Source organism: Neovison vison, chromosome 3 (assembly GCF_020171115.1).
Source record: "Neovison vison isolate M4711 chromosome 3, ASM_NN_V1, whole genome shotgun sequence".
Taxonomy (NCBI): domain Eukaryota; kingdom Metazoa; phylum Chordata; class Mammalia; order Carnivora; family Mustelidae; genus Neogale; species Neogale vison.
Window position 1 is genome coordinate 81,690,766 of NC_058093.1, and position 27,372 is coordinate 81,718,137.

Consider the following 27,372-nt stretch of genomic DNA (forward strand, 5'->3'; position numbering starts at 1 on the left):
TGATATATAAGTAACATATAACACTATGTTAAGTTTAAGGTATACAACACGATTTGATATAGGTATGTATTACAAAATGATACTGTGATAAAGTTAGTTAACACATCCATCATGTCACATAGTTACTTTTGTTATGTGTGAAAGAACTTTTAAAATCTATTCTCTTAGGAATTTTTATGTATACGATACATTATTATTAACCATGGTCAGGAAGGACCTTTGGATGTTGGGTAACAACAATAATAAAAAATCTTCCATTCCAAATCTACACCCTAGTGATCCAGGTTCAAAAAATATATTCTGGGGGCGCCTGGGTGGCTCAGTGGGTTAAAGCCTCTGCCTTCGGCTCAGGTCATGATCTCAGGGTCCTGGGATCAAGCCCCGCATAGGGCTCTCTGCTCAGCAGGGAGCCTGCTTCCCCCACTCTCTCTTTCTGTATGCCTCTTTGCCTACTTCTGATCTGTCAAATAAATAAATAAAATATTTAAAAAATATATATGTTATATATATATTTATTAAATATATATTTTATATATACATATATTTTTTTTCTGATATCTTCTAAAGATGTAAAGTTTTGGAAATGGTATCCAAGGCAGTAAATTCACAGCCTGTCCATCAAATCAGCCAGGCAGGTATGACTTTTTCTCTCTCTCTTTAATTGTGTGCATTTACCTGAGGCTTGGCCGTGGTCCCACCATTCCCTAATGTATTTCACTTGTCTTGACACCCAAATGTATATCCCTGCCTTTTGGGCATTTGAATTTGGTAACCCCTGACTACAACTTTAAACTTTGTTTTGTGGGAGTTTAGCTTGAATTATGAAGAAGTGGAGTAGCAGGTATAGAATTCCTTCTCTTGTTGCAGTTTTCTATCAGAGATTGCAAACCAGCAATTACCTTATTTCAGAAAACAGTGAGTTCAATTAGTCAAGATTTCTGACTGATGAAGAAATGACTGTGAGAGAGAGCTATCAGAGAAGACACCATATTTAGAAATGTTTATTTTTGGGGGGATGGGAGGTTGGGGTACCAGGTGGTGGGTATCATAGAGGGCACGGCTTGCATGGAGCACTGGGTGTGGTGAAAAAATAATGAATACTGTTTTTCTGAAAATAAATAAATTGGAAAAAAAAAAGAAATGTTTATTTTTCAGTTGAGGCCAGGAAGGATCTTTTTCCTCTACAAAAATCACAACTTCAGGGCAGAAACAAAAGCAAATGTGAAAGGCAGAAGGTAGTTAAAAATTATGGACCCAGCACTACTATTATAATTTATGAGATTCTAGATTCTTTGTATTTTCCCCCATATTTGTTACTTATTATTGATCAGATTCATAAGAACAATTGCCAGTAAAGTTCTTCCAAAAACAAAGGGTCCAAAGTATATTTTTGAAAGCACTAAAAAGTAACAATTAAGACAACTACATTCTACCCCTCTTAAAGGAGAGAATCCCCAAAGTATCAAATCAATTATAAAACTGAGTAAAGAGGAAAGAAGGCTGGGTCCCTCTGTGCTCTAACAAGAACAACTACAAAAATAACAAAAGATAAACAAGGAAATAAATAAGGGAGTAAATAAAGAAGTAAAAGATAGGGTGGTTCATCACCCTGGGACAGGAGCCCAGAGGAATTTCATGATTGTATATACAGCCAGTACCCAATTTATGAAGGTTTGACTTAAATTTTTTTTACTTTTAATGACACAAACAAACGTGATATGCATTCAGTAGAAACCATATTTCAAATTTTGAATTTTTATCTTTTCCCAGGCTACTCATATGTGGTAAGATACTCTCCCAATGCTGGGCAGAAGCAGCAGTGACAGCTCCTAGTCAGCCACGTGATCACAAGGGTAAACAACCAACAGACCCATAACCATTCTTTACCCATAGTGCCATTCTGGTTTTTTTTTTTTGTTTTCTTTCATTTTGTTTTGATTTTATTTATATATTTATTATTTATATATATAAATAATATTTATGTAATATATATAATATATATTATTTATATATTTATTATTTATATATTATTTATATATTTATTTATATATTTATTTACTTTGACAGAGAGACAGTGAGAGAGGGAATAAACCAGGGAGAGTGAGAGAGGAAGAAGCAGTCCTCCTGCTGAGCAGGGAGCCTGATGCAGGGCTTATTGCGGGCTTGATCATGACCTGAGCTGAAGGCAGACACTTAATGACTGAGCCACCCAGGCACCCCTGCCATTCTTTTTTTTTTTTTTTTTTTTTTGCTTTCGGTACAACATTCAATAAATTGCATGAGCTATTAAATACTTCATTATAAAATAGGCTTTGCATTAGATGATTTTGCCCAACTGTAAGCTAATGTGAGTGCTTTGAGCATGTTTAAGGTAGGCTAGGCTAAGCTATGATGGTCAGTGGATTAAATATATTAATTTCACTTTGATTTAATCTTTTCAACTCACCATGGTTTTATCAGGACATAACCCCATCATAAGTTCAGAAAATTCTTTATATACACAAACACATATACACAAGCACAAACACCCATACTTGGGATTTTTTGGCATTACCTAGCTTATGTTGAAAGCTACTACTCAAATAATCAATTGCACTAATTAAAGGAACTCTTAGTTCTCTCCATATGGAAATTAATGAAAAAGATTTAAAACCTTTATCTATAAAGATGACTCTAGGCCCTATAGTACTTTTCTAACAGAAGTACTTTATCTAACAGATAATCATGGAACAAAAGTAACAGCCAAGCATTATATTAAAACACACACACACACACACACACAACAGTATTTTGGTCTGTAGAAATATTAACAGGCGCCAGCCATTCATTCACGTACTTTTTCAAACAGGACCATTTTTGTAATATTAGTGATAGAAATCTAGACTTTTGTAATTTCAGTGATAGGAATTTAGATAGGAATGAAACTGTCAAAGTTGAAATCCGTGGCTCAGCCTTTAACATAACCTTGGGCATGTTTCTTTCTTTCTGTGCTTCATCTATAAAACACAAATAGTAACAATTCCTACCTCAAACAAAGTCCTTGTGATAACTAAATGAAATAACGTGTGTAATGTGCCAAGTAGTTTCCAGCCTCTCAAGAACTTAATGAACGTTGTTGAGAGAGATGTGCTCTCCACCCCCAAACTAGGTTTGGTTTTCATATTACAAATGGGTTTTTAGGAATCATCTAGACACTTTCCTGAAATCTGAAAACGATTTGATAAATACAGTACATCAGAAGAGTTCAAATTCCCCCTTCTCTGGGCTGCCACCCCTGGTTCCCTTCAAATGAAACTTTTTCCATGTCTTAATAAGACTTTGCAGGAACCCGAAGCATGCTGTATTCGCCGGCCCTGTACCATCTGTGCCTAAGAAAGTACGTGAGTACCGTGGCCTCCGAGCAGCCCTGAGTTGCGGCGACTGCTCGGTGATCATTCAGGATGATAATAATAATAAGGGCAATTATTAACCGAGCAGGTAGGACAAAAGAATCGCCCATCCTCAACAACAACGAACCTGAAGGGAGGACCAAAGCGCAGCGGGCGCCAACCAACTCGCCTCATTGATCCTAAGGCCTGACACAACCTAGAAAGGACCAGGTGGATGAACGACATCACAAGTGATGCCAAGTCATTTCCCCACGTCCCTTCCCTGCCCCCTCCTGGCCGGCCGCGGCAGAAGCGCAGGCGCAGCTCCGTTTCCGGGCGCCGTCCTCGCGACCCACAATGCTCTGCGGCGCCGACCTGTCGCAAAGGCCGCATTTCGGCGGCGAGTGAGCGCCTTGCTTTCCGTGCGGTGCGGCGGCGAAGGAGGCCCGTGTCCTCTTCCTCCTGCCGCGGGGCCAGATCCCCTGACGGTGTCCAGCTGCGCTTAAGTCTGGCCGGTGCCACCTGTCCCCGCAATGCCCCCCAAGAAACAGGCTCAGGCCGGGGGCAGCAAAAAGGCGGAGCAGAAAAAGAAGGAGAAGATTATTGAAGTGAGTACCCACCCCCTCCCCCACTCATGCTGTGAGCCCTCAGGGAAGCAGCCTTCTGGTTCCCCGCTCCACGGCTTCTGCTCGCGTCTTCCGGGACGACGTGTGCCCCTCTGGCTCTGTGGCCCACTGCCCCTTCCCCAGCCCCGTGATGACGCTCCCTACCTCTCATCGCTATAGTGACGCTGCTGGCGCCCCCGCACCCAGCCTCTGCTTCTCCGCCCACGCCCCCGCCTTCACCGACCCAGGTCCGAAAGGGCACCCCTCTCCCCTACCCGTTTCAGGGTTTTGACCTTCGCTAGTCCTTAAAATTGAAAACGTTTCTACCCTGGTGTTTTTGGAAAGGACGCTGAATGGGCTTGGGTCAGACTTTTTCTGGGGGGTCGGCTCGTGAGGAGCCTTTGTGTTCCAATTTTACCCATCACTTAGGAGCGGTAGTTGTTTCGAGCTAACAAATTACCACTTCGTGGCTTTTTCGATCCATTACAAGTTTCATAGAGTGGTGGTTTCTTTAAGGTCGCAGCTCACCGTTTTGTACATGGCTCTGTATATATACGTTGTGAATTACATCCGCTCTGCTTTAAAAGAGATTGTTTCAGTGTCACTAGCTGTATTAAGTGCCGTATTTGAATTTGTTATGTATTCACAGATATGTAGATGCACATATATATGTATGTATACACACACATTTATTCAGTTAGTGCCCTGAGTCTACAGCTCTTTATGGCCGAGGAACATTATTGACGTTCTTGAATGTTTTGTATTTGCCTTCTAATGACTACCAGTGAGTTTCCTGAGAGTGAACCATCAGTGACTTTTAAACGGTTCTTCGTGTTCTTTGGATATAATTGGAAAAACCTATGACCATTTTCCTGCTTATGGTATACCTGAATAATGGACACCCTTTGTGGAAGTGTTACTTTTTATCAAACTCGACCAAAATGCATGTTGGTTGTTTTGAAATGAATTTATTTATAAATGATTACTGGTTTTGTTTATTTGTTTTTCAAAGGTTTTATTTATTTGTCAGAGAGAGAACACTCAAGCAAGAGGAGCGGCAGACAGAGAGAGAAGCGGGTTCCCCACTGAGCAAGTAGCCCATGCGGGACTCAATCCCAGCACTCTGGGATCATGACCTGAGTGGAACACAAATGCTTAACCAACAGAGCCACCCAGGCATACGTAAATGATTACTGTTTTTAATATTTGGTATTTATAGCCTTGAAAAACATCAGTGAAAACCCTCAAGGCTTCATAGTATAAACCTTATTGGAACTTGTCTTTGTCAATTTTTACATAATTTTTAAAGTCTACTGGTTTAACATGCTTATAAAGAATTCTAGTAATCTTTGCTGAGTTCCAGCTCTGAAACAGAACCTGTATTCTTTTTTTCTTTTTTTTTTCCTATCTTTTTTTTTTTTTTTAAGTGGGCTCGAATTCATAACCCTGAAATCATGGCCTGAGCTGAGGTCAAGAGTGGGAGGCTGAATTGACTGAGCCACTCAGGTGCACCCTCCCAACCTGTATTCTTATTGCTAATTTGTTCTATTTAGAACTGTGATGAAGCAGATAGCCAGAACTTTAAAAGCAAATGACTATCTTCTTCACGCATGTGTCTCCTGTCACCTTTTTGAACAATCTGGACACTGGCATTTGAGTAGATCTCTGGGAATGGTGATCTCATAGCACTCAGTGCTATGTAAACAAGGGACATTTTAGGGATCACATTATACTTGTCAGTTTCCTGTACTAAGATTGAATTAACATGATACAAAGTGAAATTTCCTTATAGACGTGAAATTAAATGTTACCTGACAAAGTATACCTCCTACATTATTGAACTTTAACTGTATGCAGTGAATTTTATTTTAAATTGGCAGGAGTAGTATTTTTGTTTTAAGGAGTTTTACATGAAAGTTATGTACTGTTTCTCAACTAAAAGTGTAGGTATATAATGGGTTCATTCATCTTGTACACAGTTATTCTTAAGGTAAAGAGAAAGCGACCTTAGTTTCATTAATGAAAACTTAGCCAAAGAAAAATACAAAATAAGACAGCTGCGTTTTTTAACCAAAAATACCCGAACAGTGTTGATATTAGCCTGCCCCTCCCCCCCATTTATCATATATGGTGGGCATCTTTTTTTTTTTTTTTTTCCCTTAATGATAGTAAGGTTTTGTAGACTTAAGTGTACTGTATGGATATTTGCTACCAGTGGAGAGGTACAAAAATACCCCCTAGTGAATTTAGTGTTAAGTTTATCATTTGTTGTGAAATGAGATTTATGTAGAAAATTCTGTTACTCAGCCTGGTTAGGAAACAATATATTTCTCTTTGTTAAATATTATAGATGACTTTTTTTTTTTTTTTTAACTTACCCCAAACCCTAGCATATCTTGATGGGTAGTGTATGGGGTTAAGGATGAAAATTGATAGAGGAGCTGGGAGCAAAGACTGATGATGTACTTCTTATCAGCAAAATGGAACTAATTCCTATATTATAGAGCTGTGGGTTAAATGAAATGACATTTGTAAAATAATTGACATGTAGATAATAAATGGCAGCTATTATTTACTATTTAAAAAAGAACTAGTAAGTGAAAATAATCAGACTGGCCTGTGCAGTCTATAAAGGGTTTACTTTCTGTCACCTGAAATAATTTCCTTCTGTTGCCTACATTTTTTTCTTTCTCTCTTTAACCTTTCCAAAATGTATTAATTGATTTGCATTAATAGGTATTTTCTTTCTGAAATGATTATATCAAAATATGCTATGGTTCTGTTAGACATTTATGCAGTTATCTCAAATGGCATATATTATTTGCTTTCTTATAGCTGACATTTAATAAACTGAAGTCAACTTTGAGAAGTAGATTTGAAAATGGAAAGAGAAAGGATCCTTGGGTTGTAGGGCATGCAAATAAATTGTCCAGCTAAGGACTTGTAGCAGCAAGAAAGTGGTAGTAAGACACCTAAAGAGATGGTATCCAGATATGTAAAGGATGGAGAAAGAGAAATGATTGGTTGCCAATGGAAAAACTTTAGTCAAGGTCAGTTGTTGATTATTTGAAGTTAGATTAACCAGCTGTAGAATATCCATTTCATAAATGGAGAACAAAAATACATTAGACAGTGCGTGTGGCGGGTGGGGGAGGTAGACAATGACTAACGAAATAAAACAGTGCTTGCTTCTGCTTACCCTAGTGTCCCAAAAGGTAGTCTCTAGTTGTCTTGGAGTACTATTCAGTATTGTCCTGCTCTCCCAACCCTTCCCCCTTGTTTTCACACATCTTATTTAAAGAGTGGAGACTGGCTGTAAAAGAAGCATGATTACTTAATGGGATGGCAGGGGGAAGAAGAAAGGGTCAGTTTTAAGTGAAGTCTGGAGTTCATTGAATGCTAAGGCTCTTGGAGCTTCAGGGAGCCATCCTTTTTTAAAAAAAGTGTTTTCTAAACTGCTTTGTATTCAGTTTTGCACATCTGAAACATACACATACACTGTTCCTTCCTTATAACCTAAACTTGGGGACCATATTGATCCAATGAGGACTACTAATTCCAAGTTTATTTTTTATTTTTTTTAAATAAGAGATTTTTTTTTTAAGATTTTATTTATTTGACTGAGAGAGAGAGAAAGCACGGGAAGTGGAGTGTCAAAGGGAAAAGCAGGCCCCCTACTCAGTGGGGAGCCCAATGTGGGACTCCAGGATCCTGACCTGAGCACAAGGCAGTTGCTTAACCAACTGAGGCACCCAGGCGCCTTTCCCAGTTTTATTTTAAGCACGATTTGGGTTCAATTGTAACCTCCAGTCTTCCTGTCTCATACTCCCCACCTGCAAAAAATCCAGGCTAATCTTCACATAAGTGTCCTAAATTCAAGAAAAAGGGAGAAAGCCCTTTTGAAGTATTCCAAATTATAAACCATCCTATTTTCAATAGGCAGTGTTAGTATCCCACATCAGCAATGTGGTATTCAGAAAGCTTTTTGTGTACCAACCTGCACAGTAATCTAACTAGGTTTCCCTGGAAAATAGTTTTTCATGGTGGAAAGAACAAAGACTTTGCTTGGAGTCAAATATACCTTGGTTCAAATATCATCTGTGTCACTTAATAGTTAACACTTACTGAGCCAGACACAATTATCATTGTGTTGGAGAGAGAAGACAAGCCACGTACAAGTGATAAATTTATGCAGCTTTTTTAAATTCTCTCCATGAGATAAGTTTTATCACCCTTTTTGTAATTGAGGAAACAGGTACGGGGATTACATAACTTGCCCAAGGTTACTAAATTGGCCATTAGGAGAACCACCATTCAAACCCAGGAAGTGTGGCTGCAGACCTCCTACTGTTAACCAGTTTGCTCCACTACTTCGTAGTAAATCTTTTAACTTCCACAACAGTCCTAAAAGGTTAGAGTGAGACCCACTTTACAAATAAGAAAACTGCGGCAAAGAAGGTAATTTGCTCAGTTTTGTTTGAGCTTAGAACTTTTGCAGCCTGGCTCTAGCTTATACTCTTAAATCATTACACTATACAGTCTGAACTTCAGAAGAATTGTTGAACCGTTCTCAGCTTCAATATAACATAAGATTGTTAAGAGATTCAATAAAATATATGTTGACTTTAGGTTTCATGAATGCTGAATAGATGTGTCCCCTGTCTCTGAAAAAAATAATGATTTCTGAGCTCTACCCTAATTAAAGACTTTAAAATCACAACTCATTCATTATCTCTTTTAGTCTGGTTAATTATGTGCTAAAGCGGTGTAATTAAACCTGAAAAACTGTTTTTCTTCTGGGATCTGGAGCTTATATACTTCTATCAGAAACTGTTGTCATGAGTATTTTTTTCTAACTAGGCAAGTCCCCTTAGGCACTTTTTTCTTTCCTAAATCTTCATATGTTAGTATCTATCTTGCTGTTTGTTATCTATCTTGCTTGTTTATTCAATAGTTTTGTGGTTAACTTATGGGGCATGGTTTGAACCCTAGTTATGCTCTTCTCTGACAGGCCTTATGTAGATGCACTTGCACTTTGATCTTGATATTTTTATCTAGGATTTTTCCATCTCCCCTACCTCCCATGAGAACTCACTTTTTGTAAAAGGAAAGTGTCATTTCATACCCGGTTGCTGCATGTGCTCATTTCTTTTCATATATCACATACTTGACCATCTTTTCTTCTTACTGAATTGAATGTTGAACTCTCTTACCTATAAAAACAAGGGACACCAAGGACACCTGGGTGGCTCAGTGGGTTAAGCCTCTGCCTTCAACTCGGGTCATGATCTCAGGGTCCTGGGATCAAGTCCCACATCTGGCTCCCTGCCCAGCGGGGAGCCTGTTTTCCCCCTTTCTGCCAGCCCCTCTGCCTAATTGTGATCCCTCTCTCTGTCAAATAAATATATTTTTTTAAAAGGGGGGGAGAGGACACTGGCCCTAAAAAAAACTCAAGTTCAGCATGTTTGTATGTCCTACTTTTTTTACATGAGTAAATTACAGAAAATTCATGTAGAATTTTGAAATATGGAATATTAAAACATGAGAGAAATTTAAGTAGGGGAAAGTGAAATTTTGGTATATGGTTGGATGTAGATGTGAATGAATAAAAAGATACTTCTTAATGAGAACCTTCTAGAGCTGAACTGTCTTCAACTTTGCAGATGTTAAGAAAACTGAAAGATCTGTTTTACTGATTTTGAGATTCTGTAAAATTACGTCATGCTGAATGTTTTCAAATACTAATCATATCAGTACTGTTTTTCATTTCCATCGTGTCCACATAGGTATTCTGCAGCTGTAATACTTCCTATTACTTTGTCCCTTCCCTCAGAATAATACCGAAATGAAGGCTTTAAAATCATCAGTTTATTTCAGACTGATTATTTTTAGAGGGTCTCAACATTTCTTTCAATAGTATAGACCTTTTTACCGCTTCATCCTTTCTCAGATCTACCCACAAACAAGAGAATGAAGAAGATGCAAACTCCCATTTTAAAATTAAACATCTAGGGTCAGCTAGTTGATTCAGTTGGTAGAGCATGCAACTTTTTTTTTTTTCCAGATTTTATTTGTCAGAGAGAACAAGCAGACAAACAGGGGAAGAAGCAGTAGGCAGAGGGAGAAGCAGGCTCCCCACTGAGCAAGGACCCCAATATGGGACTTGATCCCAGAACCCTAGTATCATGACCAGAGCCAAAGGCCAATGCTTAACCAGCTGAGCCTCCTAGGTTCCCTGAGCGTGGATGGAACTCTTGATCAGGAGCTCATGAGTTCATCCCGCATATTGGGCATGAAGCTTACTTCGTGATAAAGTTAAACATCTGTTTGAACCTCAGTCTACAAAGATTGATAGCGTACGGATAAATTGGTAACTGGCTCAGTAGAAGAACAGAGTTCAACCAACTAAGCCACTCAAGCACCTGTATAAATAAATCTTTAAAAAAATTTTTTTAATTGTTTTGAGAAGATAATTCTCTTACAAAAAACAAACAAACAAAACCAGTGGAGTACATAATATTTATGCAGTATTCCTAAAATGTGTTCGGTAGTACATAATCCCTTAGGGTACTCTGAGAAGACTGCATTTTGAAGTAAAAAAAAGATTCAGAATTGCTACATACTGCATCCCTTCTGGTAAAAGCTCTAAGATATCTTACATTTAAGAAATTTAAGAATTAAAAACACTGTTAGGCAAGCATTTTCCTTAACTTTCTTGACTGTAGGTCATCTTGTCCTATATTCCAACCCTGCACATCCTGTAGAATTTATATTCTGAAACACACTTTGGAAAAAGCATCTTAGAGTAACAGGTTTAATAACGATAGTTGTAAGTATGTATTGAATTGTAAAGAACTCTGGGTGGACTTGATGTTTTAGTGTTTCACATGTTTATGTAGCATACTAAAGAAAAGTTTTCTTTTGCATAAGTGAAAGTGATTTTTAGATATGACTGAAAAAAATAGATGAGAACTTAATATAAATTGCTAAGATATTTCTGTACTCTTTTTCATTCAGGACAAAACTTTTGGTCTAAAGAATAAGAAAGGAGCAAAGCAACAGAAGTTTATTAAGGCTGTCACTCATCAGGTTAAGTTTGGCCAACAAAATCCACGTCAGGTAAATAACTTAAAAATTTCTGCATTTTCTTCATATGGATGTAATAAGGCATTTGTTACAGATAGACATATTTGGAATGGTAATTGTATTTTAAAATGGAATCCTACTCTAAAACTTTTCTGCATCTTGCCTCTGTTACTCAGCAGTATGTCTTAGATATTTCTCTAAGTCATTTTGATACAGCTCTAATTTCTTCTAATGGCTTCATACTGTTCTACTATATGGGTGTACTGTAAACATCCATTTCACTATAAGTGATCACTTTGTTTCTAGCTTTTTGACATTAGAATAATTCTATGAGAAATGTCTGTGTACGTGTGTTCTTAACAGGCATTTTTGCTTTTTTGTGACACATTTCTAGATCAAGGGAAATGGACCTCTTTTTTTTATTTGTTTGTTTTTTTAAAGAGAGAGAGTGTGAGAGTGCCAGCTGGGTGGGGAGGGGAGAATCCCAATTAGCTTCGAGTTAACACAGGCCTCGATCTCATGACTCTGAGATCATTATATGAGTGGAAATCAAGAATCTGATGGTTAACCAACTGACCCATCCAGGTGCCCCAGATATCTAATTTTAATAGATTAGATTAGTTTCTGTGGCGATTGTAATCCTTCGCATTTTCATTTGCAGTGCATGAGTTACAGGTACTAACGTTCTTTTTAATGTTTTCCAATCTGGTAAGTATAAATTGAGACCTCATTCTTTGCTTTGTTTCCCTCATTACAAGTGAGTTTGAGGGGTTTTTTTGTTTGGTTTTTTGTTTTGTTTTGTTTTGTTTTTTGGTTATTCTGTTTTGAGTACCTTTTCAAATGGTTGTTGGCTGTCTGGGTTTATACTTCTCTGACTTGTGTATTCATATCCTTTGCTTTTCTGGTTGTCTTTTTCTTGTCAATTTATGAGAGACACCTTTGCCTGCATTACAGATAATTTGTGATGTTTCTGTTTCATTTGCTGTACAATAATTTTTATTTTTTGTACTGTCAGGTATGTCTAGCTTTTTAAAAATACAGTTAAAAAGTCTCTTGCACCACTGGATTATGTGTGTTTTTCCTAGATTTCTATTTTTTTTTTACAGTCTATAATTTGTCATAAATTTATTTTATATGTCAGTAAGTTAATATTCTTTCAAATAAATGGCCATTTACACCAGCATCATTTATCCCACCAAATTGAAATACCATTGTTGACATATAGTAAAGTCTCAAATATATTAGGATCTATTCCTGCATTCTCTTTTCTATTCTGTTTATTGTCTGTCCCTAAACCAGTATCCCATTGATTTTTATTATAGTGCCTTAGTAAAGTGTTCTGTTAGCTCTTTTTTTTTTTAATTATATTTATTTATTTGACAGACAGAGATCACAAGTAGGTGGGGGGGGGAGCAGGCTCCCCGCCAAGCAGAGAGCCTGATGTGGGGCTCGAGCACAGGACTCTGAGATCATGACCTGAGCCAAAGGCAAAGGCTTAACTCACTGAGCCACCCGGGTGCCCCTGTTCTGTTAGCTCTTAAAGGAGGTCCTTTCCCCCAAATGTTACTTTTTTTATATTTTTCTTGGCTGTTCTTAGGCATTTATTCTTCCATATGAATTTTGAAATCATTTTATCTATTGGCAACACGTTCAAAAAAGTTAGCTCCTTTTCTTCATGTTCTTTAGATCTTTCACTTTCTTGAGTTTAAGATTTTACAGACCTGCATCTTTATTTTAAAAAGTATTCTTTTTCCCACTCTGTCCTTAACTTTTGGAAATACTTTTTTTCATCTGAGAATATCAGAATATATGTTTGTGACTGCAATCTGAAACAAATTTCTCTCACATATATTGTCAGCAGGTTAGTGCCTCGAGCATTTTTTTTTTCTTATACCCAGCTTGATTGTAGAACCAAAAACTATTGCTCTTCCATGCTGCTAATTTAGTAGCCTGGTTTAATAAAAATGTATGCTTAGATCTTGGAGTCATCTTATTTGTTACATGAACTTAAATTTTAGTGACACTTATCTGTACAGTGGAAGGATAATTACCCTTGTAAGGTACCTGTGGTGGTTAAAGGAGAAGATAATGTGGATCTTCTGGAGAATATAGGTGTGTGAAAAGAATTTAGTTTTCTTCCCTTATTCCTTTTTTCAATCCTGTTCTCCTCTCCCTATTTTTTCTTCTAGTGGGAAGTATATTGACAGATAATTTTATATTTTAAAGACCCGAGAAAGCCTGAAATTTTCAGTGGTGGTGGTGGTTAGGATTGATGGCACCTTCAGTATTATAATTTTTGATAATTTCTTGGGTACTTGGGCTTTTATCTGCAAAATGAGCAGCAGTCCTGCTGTTAGAGCCAGGCAGTAGGTACCCCACTGTAGGCCCTGTACTGTAGAGGATGACCCTACTCTATGTCTCCTCTAGACATAGCTCTCCCACAGGCAAGGAGTCAGTGGGTTAAGGGAGTTTATACCATCCCTCTCCACAATACTTCAGGGCCTACAAAGGTCATGTTGCCTATACTTAGGGTATACTGTACTGCCAATATGCCTGAAGTACTCAAAAGGAAGGTTGTGTGTTCACTTCAGCAGCACATACACAAAAAAAGAAGGGTGTATGTGCTGGGAGTATGGACAGATCTGAATCCATACCATGTCCTTCCCCACACCTTCCACCTTCATGCACACACATGGTGGGATGAAACTCAGTGTGGGAAGAGGAAGAGCCAGAAGTTGATTCTTGTTTTACTGCCGTGCTCCAGCGTAGAACTCCATGGAACCTGGGCATTTTAAATTTGAACCCGTCCTTCCAGGTTGTAAGGTATATTTGTTAAGTAGGGGTACAAACCATATTTTATTTAGCATTAGTTTGATTTCTGATTTTTCAAATATTCACAGAAATGGTTTGTGGGCTTCCAATGTATCCTTGCTCTGGGTCCATAAATGTTTTAGATGAACCTCATGAGCAAACGATAGTTTTATTATAGATAAAATGACTTAAATTTTTCTTTTTAAAAAATGTTTTACAGTTTTTCCATTGAACACATCTACCATCTGATCAAAGTTGGGATTTGGAATGTCTTTAACCTTATAGCATTTGGCCATTGCCTTCCTAAAACTTCTCCTTCCTTAAGTACTTTTTTGTGCTGGATTTCCACCTGTATCTGTGATGTTTCTTGGACCCTTTTATGGGCTTTTTAAAGTTGTGTTGTTGGCTCATTAATATTGGTATTCTTCGGGGAACTGTCCTCTGCTCTTATCACTTTCTTTTTTAATCACTTCTTTATGCTATTCTTGAATAATCTCTTATACACTCAAAGTTTTAATCAATTACTATCGGTAAACTGTTTCTAAAATCTTTATTTCAAATCAGACTTTCTCCCCAGGTATCAAGATCCTTGTCCACTTGCCTTCTAAGTAGCTCTGTTCAGTTGCTCTGTAAGCATCTCATACTCAGGATGTCTAAAGCTGAGTTCATCTCCACCTTCTGCCCTGAAACCTGTTACTCCTGTATACCCTGTCTTGTTTAACAGCACTAACCATACATGTGATAGTCCTAGACCCCACCCTCTCTTTTCTACTTCATGTCTAGTCAGTCACTTTGTACTGTCAGTTCTACCTCCTTAAGAGTTCTCACCTCTTTTCTCCAACCTTGCTACTAATGCCTACTTTAAGCTCTTGTTTTCTTGCCTACAGCAGTTGCATTAGCCTCTTCATTTTCCTTGCTGTTCTTGGGCTTCTTCTAGTCCACTTTTCACACAGTTGCCATTGTGGTCTTTATAAAATACAGTCTGATTGTGTCATTGACTTGCTTTAAGCCATGGAGTTTTACCTGTCACCTACTGATGCAGTCCAAACTTTTCATTGATGTTTCTCATACTGTGTTCCTTCTCGTGCCTGTATCTTTGCATTGGCTGGCTCTCTGCATTCCTTTTCTTACCCATCAGAAAAATTCATCCATAAAGTGTTAGCTCAGTCTAGTTTTCATAGGCATATAGGCGTTCCTTGTTCCCAGAGAACCATGTATTATATTACAGTTGTTGACATGTCTGTCTTCCCACTAGAGTCTGAGCTTCTTTAAATAAGCATCTTTATCTTTTCATCTTTGTATTCCCTGTCATCTAACATAGGACCTGACATATAAATGTCTGGATGAATCCTCTAATCATATTAGGTATGTAAATCGTGTGCCTGGAACTATGTCATATGTCATATTTGTTTTGTTATCTCCCACATTGACCTAGCTCAGTGTTTTTCCACAAGGGGAATAGGTATTTTGGGTGGTACAGTTCTTTATTGTCTGGGACTGCGCATTTCCGGATGTTTGCATTTCTGATCTTCAAAAGGCACCCTCATGTTTCTGGGAAGTGGGTGGTTGTCATAAGAAAATCCCAGGTGAGAACCATTTACTAAAAGTGCTGGGCATGTAGCAAATGCTTAATAAATGCTTATTGCTGTAAGCTTTTGAATATGCTTTTTACTTGGCATGGTACCATTTATAAATTATTTTAAGTCAACTGATACAAGATTTTGCAGTTTCATTTAATAGTTTAACCATACAATTTAATATATACTTAAAGGCCATTGTAACACTGATACTAAGAGGTATGGATACATAAATGTGCAAATGTTTTGTTAGTGATGCTCTATGTACTGTTGTATAATGAGAACAGTTTTATTATATGAAACAAAATTTTCATATTATTCCTGGGAATATTTTAGGTAGCACAAAGTGAGGCTGAAAAGAAATTGAAGAAAGATGACAAGAAGAAAGAATTGCAGGAACTAAATGAGCTATTCAAACCCGTAGTTGCTGCTCAAAAAATAAGTAAAGGTAAATTTTAAATGTCGGAAGTATTTTTATCAAATATTGATATTTCAGAGCCTCTTGATTTGTTTTATGAATACACACACACAAAAAGCACAAACCCATAAATACAGAGAATAAACTGATGCTTTGCCAGAGGGGAGGAGGTTGGAGGCGTGGGATGGGCAAAAGGATGAAGGGGAGTGGGATGTATAGGCTTCCAGTTACAGAGTGAAGAAGTCATGAGTATAAAAGGTACGGCAGAGGGAGTATAGTCAGTGGTATTGTAATAGCATTGCATGGTGACAGATGGCAGCTACATTTGTGGTGAGGGTGGCATATAGGCTTGTCAAATCTCTATGTTGTACTCCTGAAACTAATGTAACATTGTGGGTCAACTACAATTTAAAAAACCTTTAATTTGTTTTGATGTATATTTTCTTCATATAAGCCAGTGTGTCTGCTATGGAAATGATATTCCCTTTGTCAAAATTAAACTATATCAATGACTTTCTTAGAATTCCTCTATATATATGCATAGCTATGTGATTATACAACTATAAATCCAGCCACTAGCCCCCCACTTAAGGTAAAATTAAGGATTTAGATAGTCTGCTAGTTGATTTATAATATCTGTTCTTTGGTAGACAACCTGTGGTTCTATAAATTATAAGTTCCAAACTCTTGGTAGTTTATCTCCATGTATGTTTATATTTCTCTTTTACCTCTGCCTCATTGACTCAAACTAGATAAGTGACTATGGAATAACCTCTGAGTTTGTTTGGTTTCCCACCCCTGGAAATAAGAGTAAAAATGGAAGGAATAATGGTAAGAATAAAAGAAACAAAAATAGGTAAAAAATGGTGTAGAATGAGCTTTAAAGAAATGTCTTAATAATCACCTGTAAGTGGTATTTTCCTCTCACATCAGTGAATGGAAAATAACAAGTTCACCAGTAGTAATTATATCTCAGATAGAAGCTATACTTTGTGATCTGGCAGATTATAATACAAATACCATGTGCTATTTGACGTAGGTGCAGATCCCAAATCCGTGGTGTGTGCATTCTTTAAGCAAGGACAGTGTACTAAAGGAGATAAGTGTAAGTTCTCTCATGACTTGACTCTGGAGAGAAAGTGTGAAAAGCGAAGTGTTTACATTGATGCAAGAGATGAAGAACTTGAAAAAGGTATTTTTTTAAGACATTTTCTTAAAAATATCTTTTGGTTGTTACTAAGATATTTGGAACTTGAAGAATATTTTGCTCTTAGGAAGGCTGTGTTTGTTTAAAAAAAAAAAAATTCTTTTCCACAAAATCGGAGTTGACAGCATTATGTCCTTTAGTTAAATAAATGAGGATGTATAAAAAGCAGTTACTTCTTTTGGATTTGTCTCACCCTTTCTTCCAGTACTACCTTCTCATTTGCCTAAACTGCTTGGGATTTTGGTGAATAATTTTGTAGCACTGTTTATTCCTATCTTTGGTGTCCTTTAAAGAAAATGTGTCAGGTTATAAGTCTTATATCCAGCTTTCCTGGCTAAGAAGATATGCAGTATGTTTTGGGAACAGTAGATAAAATTACAGTATTTAGTTTTCGTATCTCTTTTTATTTAGATACTATGGATAATTGGGATGAGAAAAAGCTGGAAGAAGTAGTGAACAAGAAGCACGGTGAGGCGGAAAAGAAAAAACCAAAAACTCAAATAGTATGTCCTTTTCTTGAATTGAGTTGCTGTGATATTTATCGTTAGGGAGAATTATGTGGCAAGGTATTTGCTGCTATTTTTTACTGGATTATTTTTTAAATTATTGGAGCTTTTTATAAAGTGCATCAAGCTTTGTTGGAATTTGCAAGTGTTAAGTCATACAAAATAAGATTCTTTTTTCAAAAGTAGCCTTTGAAAAGCATGTGACTAAAGTCCTCAAGTGTCATTTTCTGAGGTGATTTTACTTTCTCTCAGATATGGATGAACACGATCACATATTCAGACAAGAATTCTTTCCTTATGCAAAGTGAATGGAGGGACAATTGATAAACACCTACACTAATGATGAGATTTTTAAATCAAGAAGGTGAAAATGAATTTTGGATAGGTAATGGCTCTAGTATTCCAGGAAATGCACTTTTAAAAATTTATACCTTTTTTCTCGGACCCAGCATTTATGTCCACATATTTACCTATAGTGCAGTTATAGTGAAAAACCTTGATAGCTAGAAAATTTCTAAACACTAGTTTTATTTATATCTGCTCTATTTTTTTTTTGAGGAAAAGAATATTGTTTATTAGTTAATTTTCACTTCTTTCTTTTAAAGTTTATTACCTAAGGCTTCAATACAATTGTATTCTGCACCAAAGGTCACTGTCCTTTGGTTCCTTTTGTACCTTGCTTGCTTTCTCCCTTCTTAGATGTGAGAAATTGCCTATAATTTCAGGTAATTCAAATAGTATTTGTATCACTATTGCATGTGATGAGTTTTTAGGAAAGATCAAAACAAAATCATTGGTTTTAGTTTTTTATAACCACATTTTTTTTCATTTATTTAAAAATCAGGGTTGGATTACATTTACAAAGGCTAAAACTGAGGCATGTCCTTTTGTGTAATTCAGAATTTGGAGCAGTGTTGAAAATAGAAATATTATATAGATCTTCTCAAAAGGGAATTTACCATTGTATTAAGTATTTTAAGATTGATTTACGTGTACGTTTCTGTGCCAAGGGTGCTCTGAAAAGTGAATAGCCTAAGGATGTGAATAAGAATGTACTTGTTCCATATATTTAAGCATTTACCTTGTAAATGGACTTCACTGAGCCACTACTGTGAATAATATTGTCTCTACAGGTGTGCAAGCATTTCCTCGAAGCTATTGAAAACAACAAGTATGGCTGGTTTTGGGTATGCCCTGGAGGTGGTGATATTTGCATGTATCGTCATGCACTTCCTCCTGGATTTGTATTGAAAAAAGATAAAAAAAAAGAAGAGAAAGAAGATGAAATTTCATTAGAAGATCTTATTGAAAGAGAGGTAACTAGAATTTTTTCCTACTATAAAGCTAAAGTAGTATTTATCGTGAAATTATAATATTTACCACTTGGGGGCAATAACATGTTATTATGGAAGGGGAAAAAATAGAACCTTTTCCCAATTGCCTTATTTTTTTCTTTAGTTATTTTATGTCTAGAATATAAACCTAACCATAATCACTAGTCCATCATGACATTAATTTTAGGATTATGAAACAATTTTTTATGCCACTGGTTTATCAAATTCTATAAGATTGTTGTACTAGTATATTCATTAAAATGATACTCTGATTGAACTTGAAGTTTTAGATGTTTCCCCTGTTGTCTTATTTTTTAGCCATTTTACTAATCAATAATACGTATTGAAGGAAACAACTCCTGCAGTTTTCCAGTTGTGTATTTTATCATCCCTGGGGTCAAAACTCCCACTGTGTCAGTAGAGGGGAATATGTCTCATTGAAGAAAATCTTCTCCTCATTTCTGGTTCAGCACAAAAGAGGTTTACTCCATGAGATAGCAGATGGGGCCACTGAGTTAATAGATATGGCTCCTGGGAGTGACAAGAAGATGTTGAGATTATTGGAAATACTAGGTTTAGGATTATATATTTCAAATTATATCCATTTTGTCTTTGGATTGTCTAACTACGTAAGTGTCTAAGGTTGGGATTATGTACATTTGTTCTTAAATGGACATACTGTTTAGTGTCTCATATAAGGCACTATGCTATAATAGAAAATACAGACTTTGGAGTCTGGTATATTTGGGATTGTTTGTATCCTACTTCTGCCAAGTACTAGCTATTAACCTCGGTAAATTTCCCATATCTTTCTATTTGCTTATTTGTGGAGATCAGCGTGTTAGTGTATGTGTAGAAAACATTTAATAGTGATAGCTGGCAGATGTTCAGGAAGTATTATTTTTCCATATATTTATTACTTGATTATTCGCTCTGAGGAGCAGATGGTGTTTTTGCCTAGTTTTTTCCCTCTTTTCCTAAGGAACACAAATGATACTTGGATATTTTCATGGTACTTATGGTATTTTTTTGTTTTCAGCAGTTGACTTATTTTAAAACCATTTTTCATATAACAGGTTTTACTCATTTTCGATATTGAAAAGAAATGCAGCTCAGAATAATATATTTTACTGTGTTTACAAATGTTTGTATCTCTGGACACTCATTTTACTCATTGCCATATAAGATGAAAATAAATCTGTTTATTCTAAATTTCATGTCTTAATAGTCACAGGCAAGAACTTAATTGCATTAAGAGAAAATTATTAAATATTCTTATAGGTGATTTGTGGGAAAATAAAGAACTCTTGTCTTTGCAGCGTTCTGCCCTAGGTCCAAATGTTACCAAAATCACTCTAGAATCTTTTCTTGCATGGAAGAAAAGAAAAAGACAAGAAAAGATTGATAAACTTGAGCAAGATATGGAAAGAAGAAAAGCAGACTTCAAGGCAGGGAAGGCGTTAGTGGTACGTCCCAAACTCACCTGAAGAGATTCTTTATTTTTTCTTATAATTTTATAAGAAAATTTCTTATAATTTCTTATAATTTTCATTTTATAATTTCTGTGTCATGCAAGAATTTATTTTAATTTAATCATGTTTATGTCTGAAATCCATGACCATGAAATGTTTGAATTTTACCATGAGTTGATATATTTGTGTATCTGAATAGATTAGTGGTCGTGAAGTGTTTGAATTTCGTCCTGAACTGGTTGATGATGATGATGAGGAAGCAGATGATACCCGTTACACCCAAGGAACAGGGGGTGATGAGGTAAGAGGAAGCTTTGGCACCTCATCTCCTCATGTTGATGGAGAGAAACAGTGGAGTATAACAATAGAATAGCATGGTTAAGAGAATCAATTCTAGGGCCTCAGTTCAAATCCTGACTCTAATCTGGGAAATCATTTACACTGTAGGTCTCTATCTTGATCTGTAATAAAGTCATAATGATAATCCCTACATGCAGACTACTCGTGAGAGTTAAATGAGGTAATAAAATTATATTATAGTTCTTTATACAGAAAGTAGAACAGTGACTGGGGTAGAGTTAAATGCTTGTATGTATTAGCTAAAAAGTGTGTGTTTTATTTTCCTAAAAGAAAAATGATTTTTTTGTTTGTTTGTTTAATATTTTATACTGGAAAAAAAATGGGACAGAGACTAAAAGGAACAGAGTAAGGGGAAAATTGAGTAGGGAGCAAGAGACAACAGCTAAATCACTCAGTTACAGGCAAACGTAGCTGATTATTCATTTTTCGTATAGTATAAAATTTTAACCTCTGTCTTTGAGTTGAAAATAAAAATGTCATATTCTGTATGTGAGAGGAAGAAAGTTGAAATATGACATTGCTACTTTTTTCCCCAAGAAATTTCGGAAAAGGAGTGAATTTTGGCAGTTGTCAGTTACTGTTTTCACTGGGCATTAGTAATAATTTTGTTTCACTAAGATAAATGTCAGAGGTAAAAGGTAAGTAATTTATGAAAGCTGTTCTCATAAGTAACAACTTTATTTTTTATGTTTTTAAAGGTTGATGATTCTGTGAGTGTAAATGACATAGATTTAAGCCTGTATATCCCAAGAGATGTAGATGAGACAGGTATTACTGTAGCCAGTCTTGAAAGATTCAGCACATACACTTCAGAAAAGGATGGTAAGTATCCTAACTTTTGTATTCCAAGATCCCAAGAATTAGGATGCTGTCTAAAGATAGCAGGGGTGGACAGTTAGACCAGACTGGCGAACTTTGATGTCTGCAGGTACCAGACTGTTAACAATAAATATGTATGGTTTGGCTATATATAGAAATAGTGAGTCGTGGAAGCTGTAGAATTGGTGGCTAGGTGGATACTGAAGCCATTAACTGGAAGTAGAAGGGGACAAAAATGAATTTGGAGATGTAGCTAATCAGTTTGGAACCTCCTGATTTTGAGATATTTTAATTATCAAACGTTGACACTGTCAACAGGAGGAAAACTTTTGAAAATCATTTTCGTTGGTAGCTCAGTGAATGAACTCACCCAGGCACAATACTTAACATGAGAACATTGTAGAATATACTGCAAACATCAGTTAGAATACTCAAAAGAGGGAAAGCTTGAGAAGTACAAAGGAAAAGAAAGAAGAATTTCAGAAAAATTAAGTGGGATTTAGACTGGAAGTCTTCAGTTATAGTAAGAAAGGAGTTGTAGGAATTAGGGTGCCAGTTTTCATCAGGACTGCAGTGATAAGAGGAATGAGGAGAAAAATAAGTGCAGATCACTCTTAACAAATTTTGTTTGAGGGGGAGACATGGTCATGGGAAGGGCTTATATACCAGGGGAAAAAGATCTGGGAGAAGAAGGAAAATGGAAGATGAAAGCTTGTTAGTTACAGAAACAAGATCTGGAAATGGAAGTAATAAGTTCAGTTAAGAGTGAGAACGGGGGAAGGGCTGGGTAGTAAGGCTTGTTGATAAAATTCATGTCTAATGGTGCTTTGACTGAGGAGTTGAAAGAAAAGTGAACGTATTGGCATGGTTAGTGTGAAAGGAAAATGTAGAATACTAATCAAGGCAAAGGTTGAGAGCGCAAAAACTAACCTTATTTTTACAATAAAGGAATGCAAGTTATAACTTGAAAAACTGGCTTGCCCTCCTGAGGTCTGAGTGCTGTCAGCCTATTGTCTTAATGCCAATCTGAAGACTGGATTTGCTCCTTTTAGAAGTAGGGCTGGTAACAGTAGGGAAAATTGCAAGTACTTCAGATTCTATAATCCCCCAAGACTTGACATCAAAGATGTTTAAAATAGCTAAAATCTAAGTAAGGCTATTAAAAATTGTCTTTGTGTAAATATTGGTGTCTTTGAACATTAAAAGACAGCATTTTTGTTGTCTCAGTCTTTCCTAGCCTATAAAGTAGCTGCATAACCCTAGGTTCTTTTTTTCACAATTTGATAGGTTGAAATGTTTTGGGATTCACATCTCTTTGCAGCATTACAACTAGTGTGATTTAACTGCTGTCCCCCAAATCAAAAGCTAAGTAGCTGCTAATAAACATTTTTTGATTCCATGGTCATTTATTCAAAATACTATGTGGAAGTTGACTTTCTAAAAACCTAATTGCTAGGTCATATAGGAGACACTAAATTATATAAGATAAATCTTGCTTTCAAATGTATACCATTAAGCAATCAAATGTCTATAGTGCACAACATACTTGCACTAGGTATATAGCTTAAGCTTTCTTAGGCTTAGAAAAAGATCATTTCTTGTTGGAGTAATCTTAGGAAAGGCATTCATTGAAAAAGGAAAAAAAATGTAGTATGTCTGTGACTCTCAGTTGCTAATGGAATGGTGTTTGTTTCTTGGCCTTACTGATTTCAATGTTTACTTTTAGAAAACAAATTAAGTGAAGCTTCTGGAGGTAGGGCTGAAAATGGTGAAAGAAGTGATTTGGAAGAGGACAACGAAGGGGAGGGACAGGAAAATGGAGCCATCGATGCTGTTCCTGTTGATGAAAATCTTTTTACTGGGGAAGATTTGGATGAACTAGAAGAAGAATTAAACACACTTGATTTGGAAGAATGACACCAGACAAGTCTGAAAAAATTAAGCCAGCTCAGCATGAGTTGAAATTGACTACAGTAATTTTTTTCCACCTAGAATTCTTCAACAGGATGTTTATTTCCCATGCTGATTCTGGAGGGCTTACTCTCCTCCAAAAAAGGAATATTCTCCCTACGTCTTGTCTTCTGACTTTGGCTACATCTCATAGTAAGTTCAGAGTAGTTCATGATAAATTGAAAATATAATGGTCATTGCAGAAAATGATTGTTGTAACTGTCCATTCAAGTAGGAAGTGTGACTGCTTTTCCAGCTTTTTGTTTTCATTGGGCATGTATTATAAGAACAACATAAATATAAATTTAAATTTAAAATACCCTTCATTTAACACAGTTTTTAATGAGTGTTTTTCTTTGTATTTATGTGTTTCAAAGACTGCCTAAAATATGAGCACTGTATTTCATAAAGGAAACTGCATATGCAGATTCAGTATTGTATATCTTTGGACGATTAGATGGACATTTAAAAAGAAACTTCTTTAACCTGACAGAATCAGCTGCAATGCCCTGTGTTAAACTGTTTTAAATGTTTCCCTCTTCTTTTTTGCCAATAAAGTTGTAAATAAAGACCGTCATACATTAAAATCCAAATATAGTCCTTTTTTTCTTTAAGTTTTTATATGAATATTTTCTTAGAATTTATAGTTTGAGGATCCCTTATAGTTAGCACAGAAGGTATACACAGTTAATGGATTCTCTTAACTGATTATGGGACTACGTAGAATACTGACAGTACTACTATGAATTCAGTAAACTATGAATTTGGCTTTAAAGAGACTATAGATAAAACTATAGGAAAGAGTAATTCCCTAATTGATAGATACCAGCCTAATTAAATATCACCTACAGAACTAATTACTACTTAGCCATTTTTGTGGAGACCAATGGTATTAACAATATTACTTGCTGAAATTTGATTACTATGAAAGAGTGTAAACAAATTCACCAGAAAACTGAGCTGAGGGTCTTTGTCATTGAGTTCCCTGAAAAATTATGATGATACAGTTAAATGGACATAATTTACAAATGGCAAATTGTGCCAGCAGCTGTTTGTCATTTTATTTTCAAATATTTGTACTATGTTTCGTTTGTTATCTGCAAATAAAAATGGATTCTAAAGCATTAGAGTAAGATAATAGTATGAGCATGTCTGGTGATGGCCCCAATTTCATTTCTGCCTCAGATAAATTGATTTTTAAATCTGAAACTTAGTTTCTTCATCTGGGTATAGCAGTTAAAGTGCTTCTCAGTTATAAAACCTAAGAAAACATGATTGTAAATTTTGTCAAATGATAATATCAAAGTTTATAAGGACTTGTACTGTAATTGACACTTTTAAAATGGAGAACATGAACCAAGTTTATTTCCCATATGCAATGAAAGTATACTTTGTATATAAAAAGACTGCTTGAGTTTTAAAATTTTGATCTATGAAAGACTGTTCATTTCTTTATGAAAAGTTTTAAATGTTACCAATTCTAATATTTAATAATGAAATATTTTCAAAATAATGTAGAGTTTAAATCTTTCTAAAGCTATAACCCAAGCAATTGTTTTCTTTTTCACTTTTGAAACCATCTAAAACTTTTCCAAATAATTGTATTACTTAAGAGCTTACCTTTAGTCCTTTTACTTTAGGCCCTAAATTTTGTATGTGGAAGGCCTTTTTAAACAAAAGTATGCTGAAGACTTTTAGTTCTTGAATTTGAAGTATTACTATCTTACAGCAAATATGTGATTTTGAAAACCCAGATTTTCTTTAGTCAGTCAGTCAAAGGGAATGCTATCATGGAGGTAATTTTTGATACCAACAATTTTTTTTTTACGATTTTATTTATTTATGGGGTGCCTGGGTGGCTCAGTGGGTTAAGCCACTGCCTTCGGCTCAGGTCATGATCCCAGGGTCCTGGGATTGAGCCCCACATCTGCCTCTCTGCTCAGCAGGGAGCCTGCTTCCTCCTCTCTCTCCGCCGGTCTCTCTGCTGGTCTCTCTGCCTGCTTGTGATCTCTCTCTGTCAAATAAATAAATAAAATCTTTAAAAAAAAAAAAAAAAGATTTTATTTATTTGTCAGAGAGAGAGTTTGAGAGCATAAGCAGGCAGAGTGGCAGGCAGAGGCAGAGAGAGAAGCAGGCTCCCTGCCAAGCAGGGAGCCCAATGCGGGACTTGATCTCAGGACCCTGGTATCATGACCTGAGCCTAAGGCAGCAGCTTAACTGACTGAGCCATCCATGCGTCCGGATACCTACAGATCTTTAAGATGGCCTTCACCTATCTTGCCCTTAGGTTTCTTCCATTATAAATACGATCAATATATGCTCAGAGAATACAAAATATCTTAATATGAGAAAATTAAAATGTAAAATTAAATCTAAAATAACAGTATATTTCAGAGGCCAATCGATACAGTTTTGTATTATTAACAGTACAGTTATGGTATATTAGTACAGTAAATCTGAAATTAGCTCCTTTTTTCAAACCCATTTACACATAACTACATAGTTTTTTTCCTACAAATTGTTCGTTCTTCTCATTCCCATTGTTAACATAGTGTATCTCTGTAATCTAATTTCAGTTATGTGACTTAGCTTCATTTTAAAAGGCTTGTGATTTAGACATTCAGAAACTTACAGTGTAAGCCTTCCATAGTTTTGCACTTATTTCCTTATAGTCTGTAAAATGAGATTATTTTCCCAAATGTAAGAACTTTTAGTTTTCTCCTCAATATCCAGATTTCATCAGCCCATGTTCTTTTTATCCTATTAACCACTTTTTGGGTAATCTCCAGGTTGTACCAGTGTTCTCAGAAGAACATACATCAGTTTTTTTGTTTGTTTGTTTGAACTATTTTATTTATTATTTTTATTTTATTTTTAATTTTTTATTTTTTCAACGTAACAGTATTCATTATTTTTGCACCACACCCAGTGCTCCATGCAATCCGTGCATACATCAGTTTTATTCTACGTGTGCATCTATTTCTACCTGTGAATCCTTGAACTATTTTTATCTTAGTCTTAGGTTCTGTGTATATCAGTGACAAAGGTCATCAGTACCACTTTGACTACACTACATATTTTAAGAATTTTGTGATGGTGTTTATTTAATATTTATTTTGAGTAATCCTGTTTATGGCATATAAAGTAAGAATGTAATTGAAAGTACTTGAGTTAATAGAAACCCCTCAATTTAAAAGTACAGTGTATAATACACTAATTGTGTGGATCAGTTCATAATTGTGCATTATTGTATATGTTGTATGTATTGCGCTTAGAAAAGTTCAACGTAGGGTAGTAGAATCCACTGCAGTAAGTTACGTAATGTTCATCCTTGAATTTAGTAACTAAATCCTTTTGATGATTTTGTGAATTAACATGTGATTGAGAAGCCAGTTAATTTGTGGAGATAATGCATAACTATACCAGCTGTTATCCATTCAGTTATAGTCAAGCTAATTAACTAACTACATTGGTAGTTCACTCCATGGATTATTTTCTTCTAATATGCTAAGAATTATTAGGTAGTCCAATACCTCTTGCACTGATTACCCACCACGGAGGAAAAGTAAATAATTAATATCTCTTATACTCCAGAAATATCTTCCACTCCTGTAGGGGGGTGGGGATTAATTGCTAATAGTTTTAGCCTATTTATCTTCAGGCAGGACTAAAAAGAATTACGATACCATCTAGTTTGAACTAATCATTGCCGTTTTTTAATTATTTGATTGGTCTTTTTAATTTTTTCCCCCAGTGTAGTCTTTTAATGGGAGGGGTAAAGACTCAGCTAACTAATATGCATGCAGCCTTCAAGGACACTTAGATGTGTGAAATGGCTTATATATAGGAGACCCCATTC

The 27,372-nt window shown here is 35.9% G+C and overlaps 1 protein-coding gene across 1 annotated transcript; it reads left to right on the plus strand.

The window, feature by feature from the left end:
- Positions 1-3,755: 3,755 nt before the first annotated feature.
- Positions 3,756-24,106, plus strand: ZC3H15 (zinc finger CCCH-type containing 15). The gene is made up of 10 exons (XM_044242499.1): positions 3,756-3,976; positions 10,991-11,092; positions 15,784-15,895; positions 16,905-17,057; positions 17,484-17,575; positions 18,712-18,894; positions 20,232-20,378; positions 20,584-20,685; positions 21,443-21,566; positions 23,290-24,106. Exons 1-10 carry the CDS (start codon positions 3,902-3,904, stop codon positions 23,478-23,480), a joined length of 1,281 nt encoding a protein of 426 aa, XP_044098434.1. The 5' UTR covers positions 3,756-3,901; the 3' UTR covers positions 23,481-24,106.
- The last annotated feature ends 3,266 nt before the right edge of the window (positions 24,107-27,372 follow it).

What these genes read in the sequence shown, in the direction of transcription:
- ZC3H15 (XM_044242499.1), top strand. Translation starts at nt 3,902, where the DNA reads ATGCCCCCCAAGAAACAGGCTCAGGCCGGGGGCAGCAAAAAGGCGGAG. An exon ending in AGAAGGAGAAGATTATTGAA is followed by an intron (nt 3,977 to 10,990) that starts GTGAGTACCCAC and finishes TTTTTCATTCAG; the next exon opens with GACAAAACTTTTGGTCTAAA. An exon ending in ATACACTTCAGAAAAGGATG is followed by an intron (nt 21,567 to 23,289) that starts GTAAGTATCCTA and finishes GTTTACTTTTAG; the next exon opens with AAAACAAATTAAGTGAAGCT.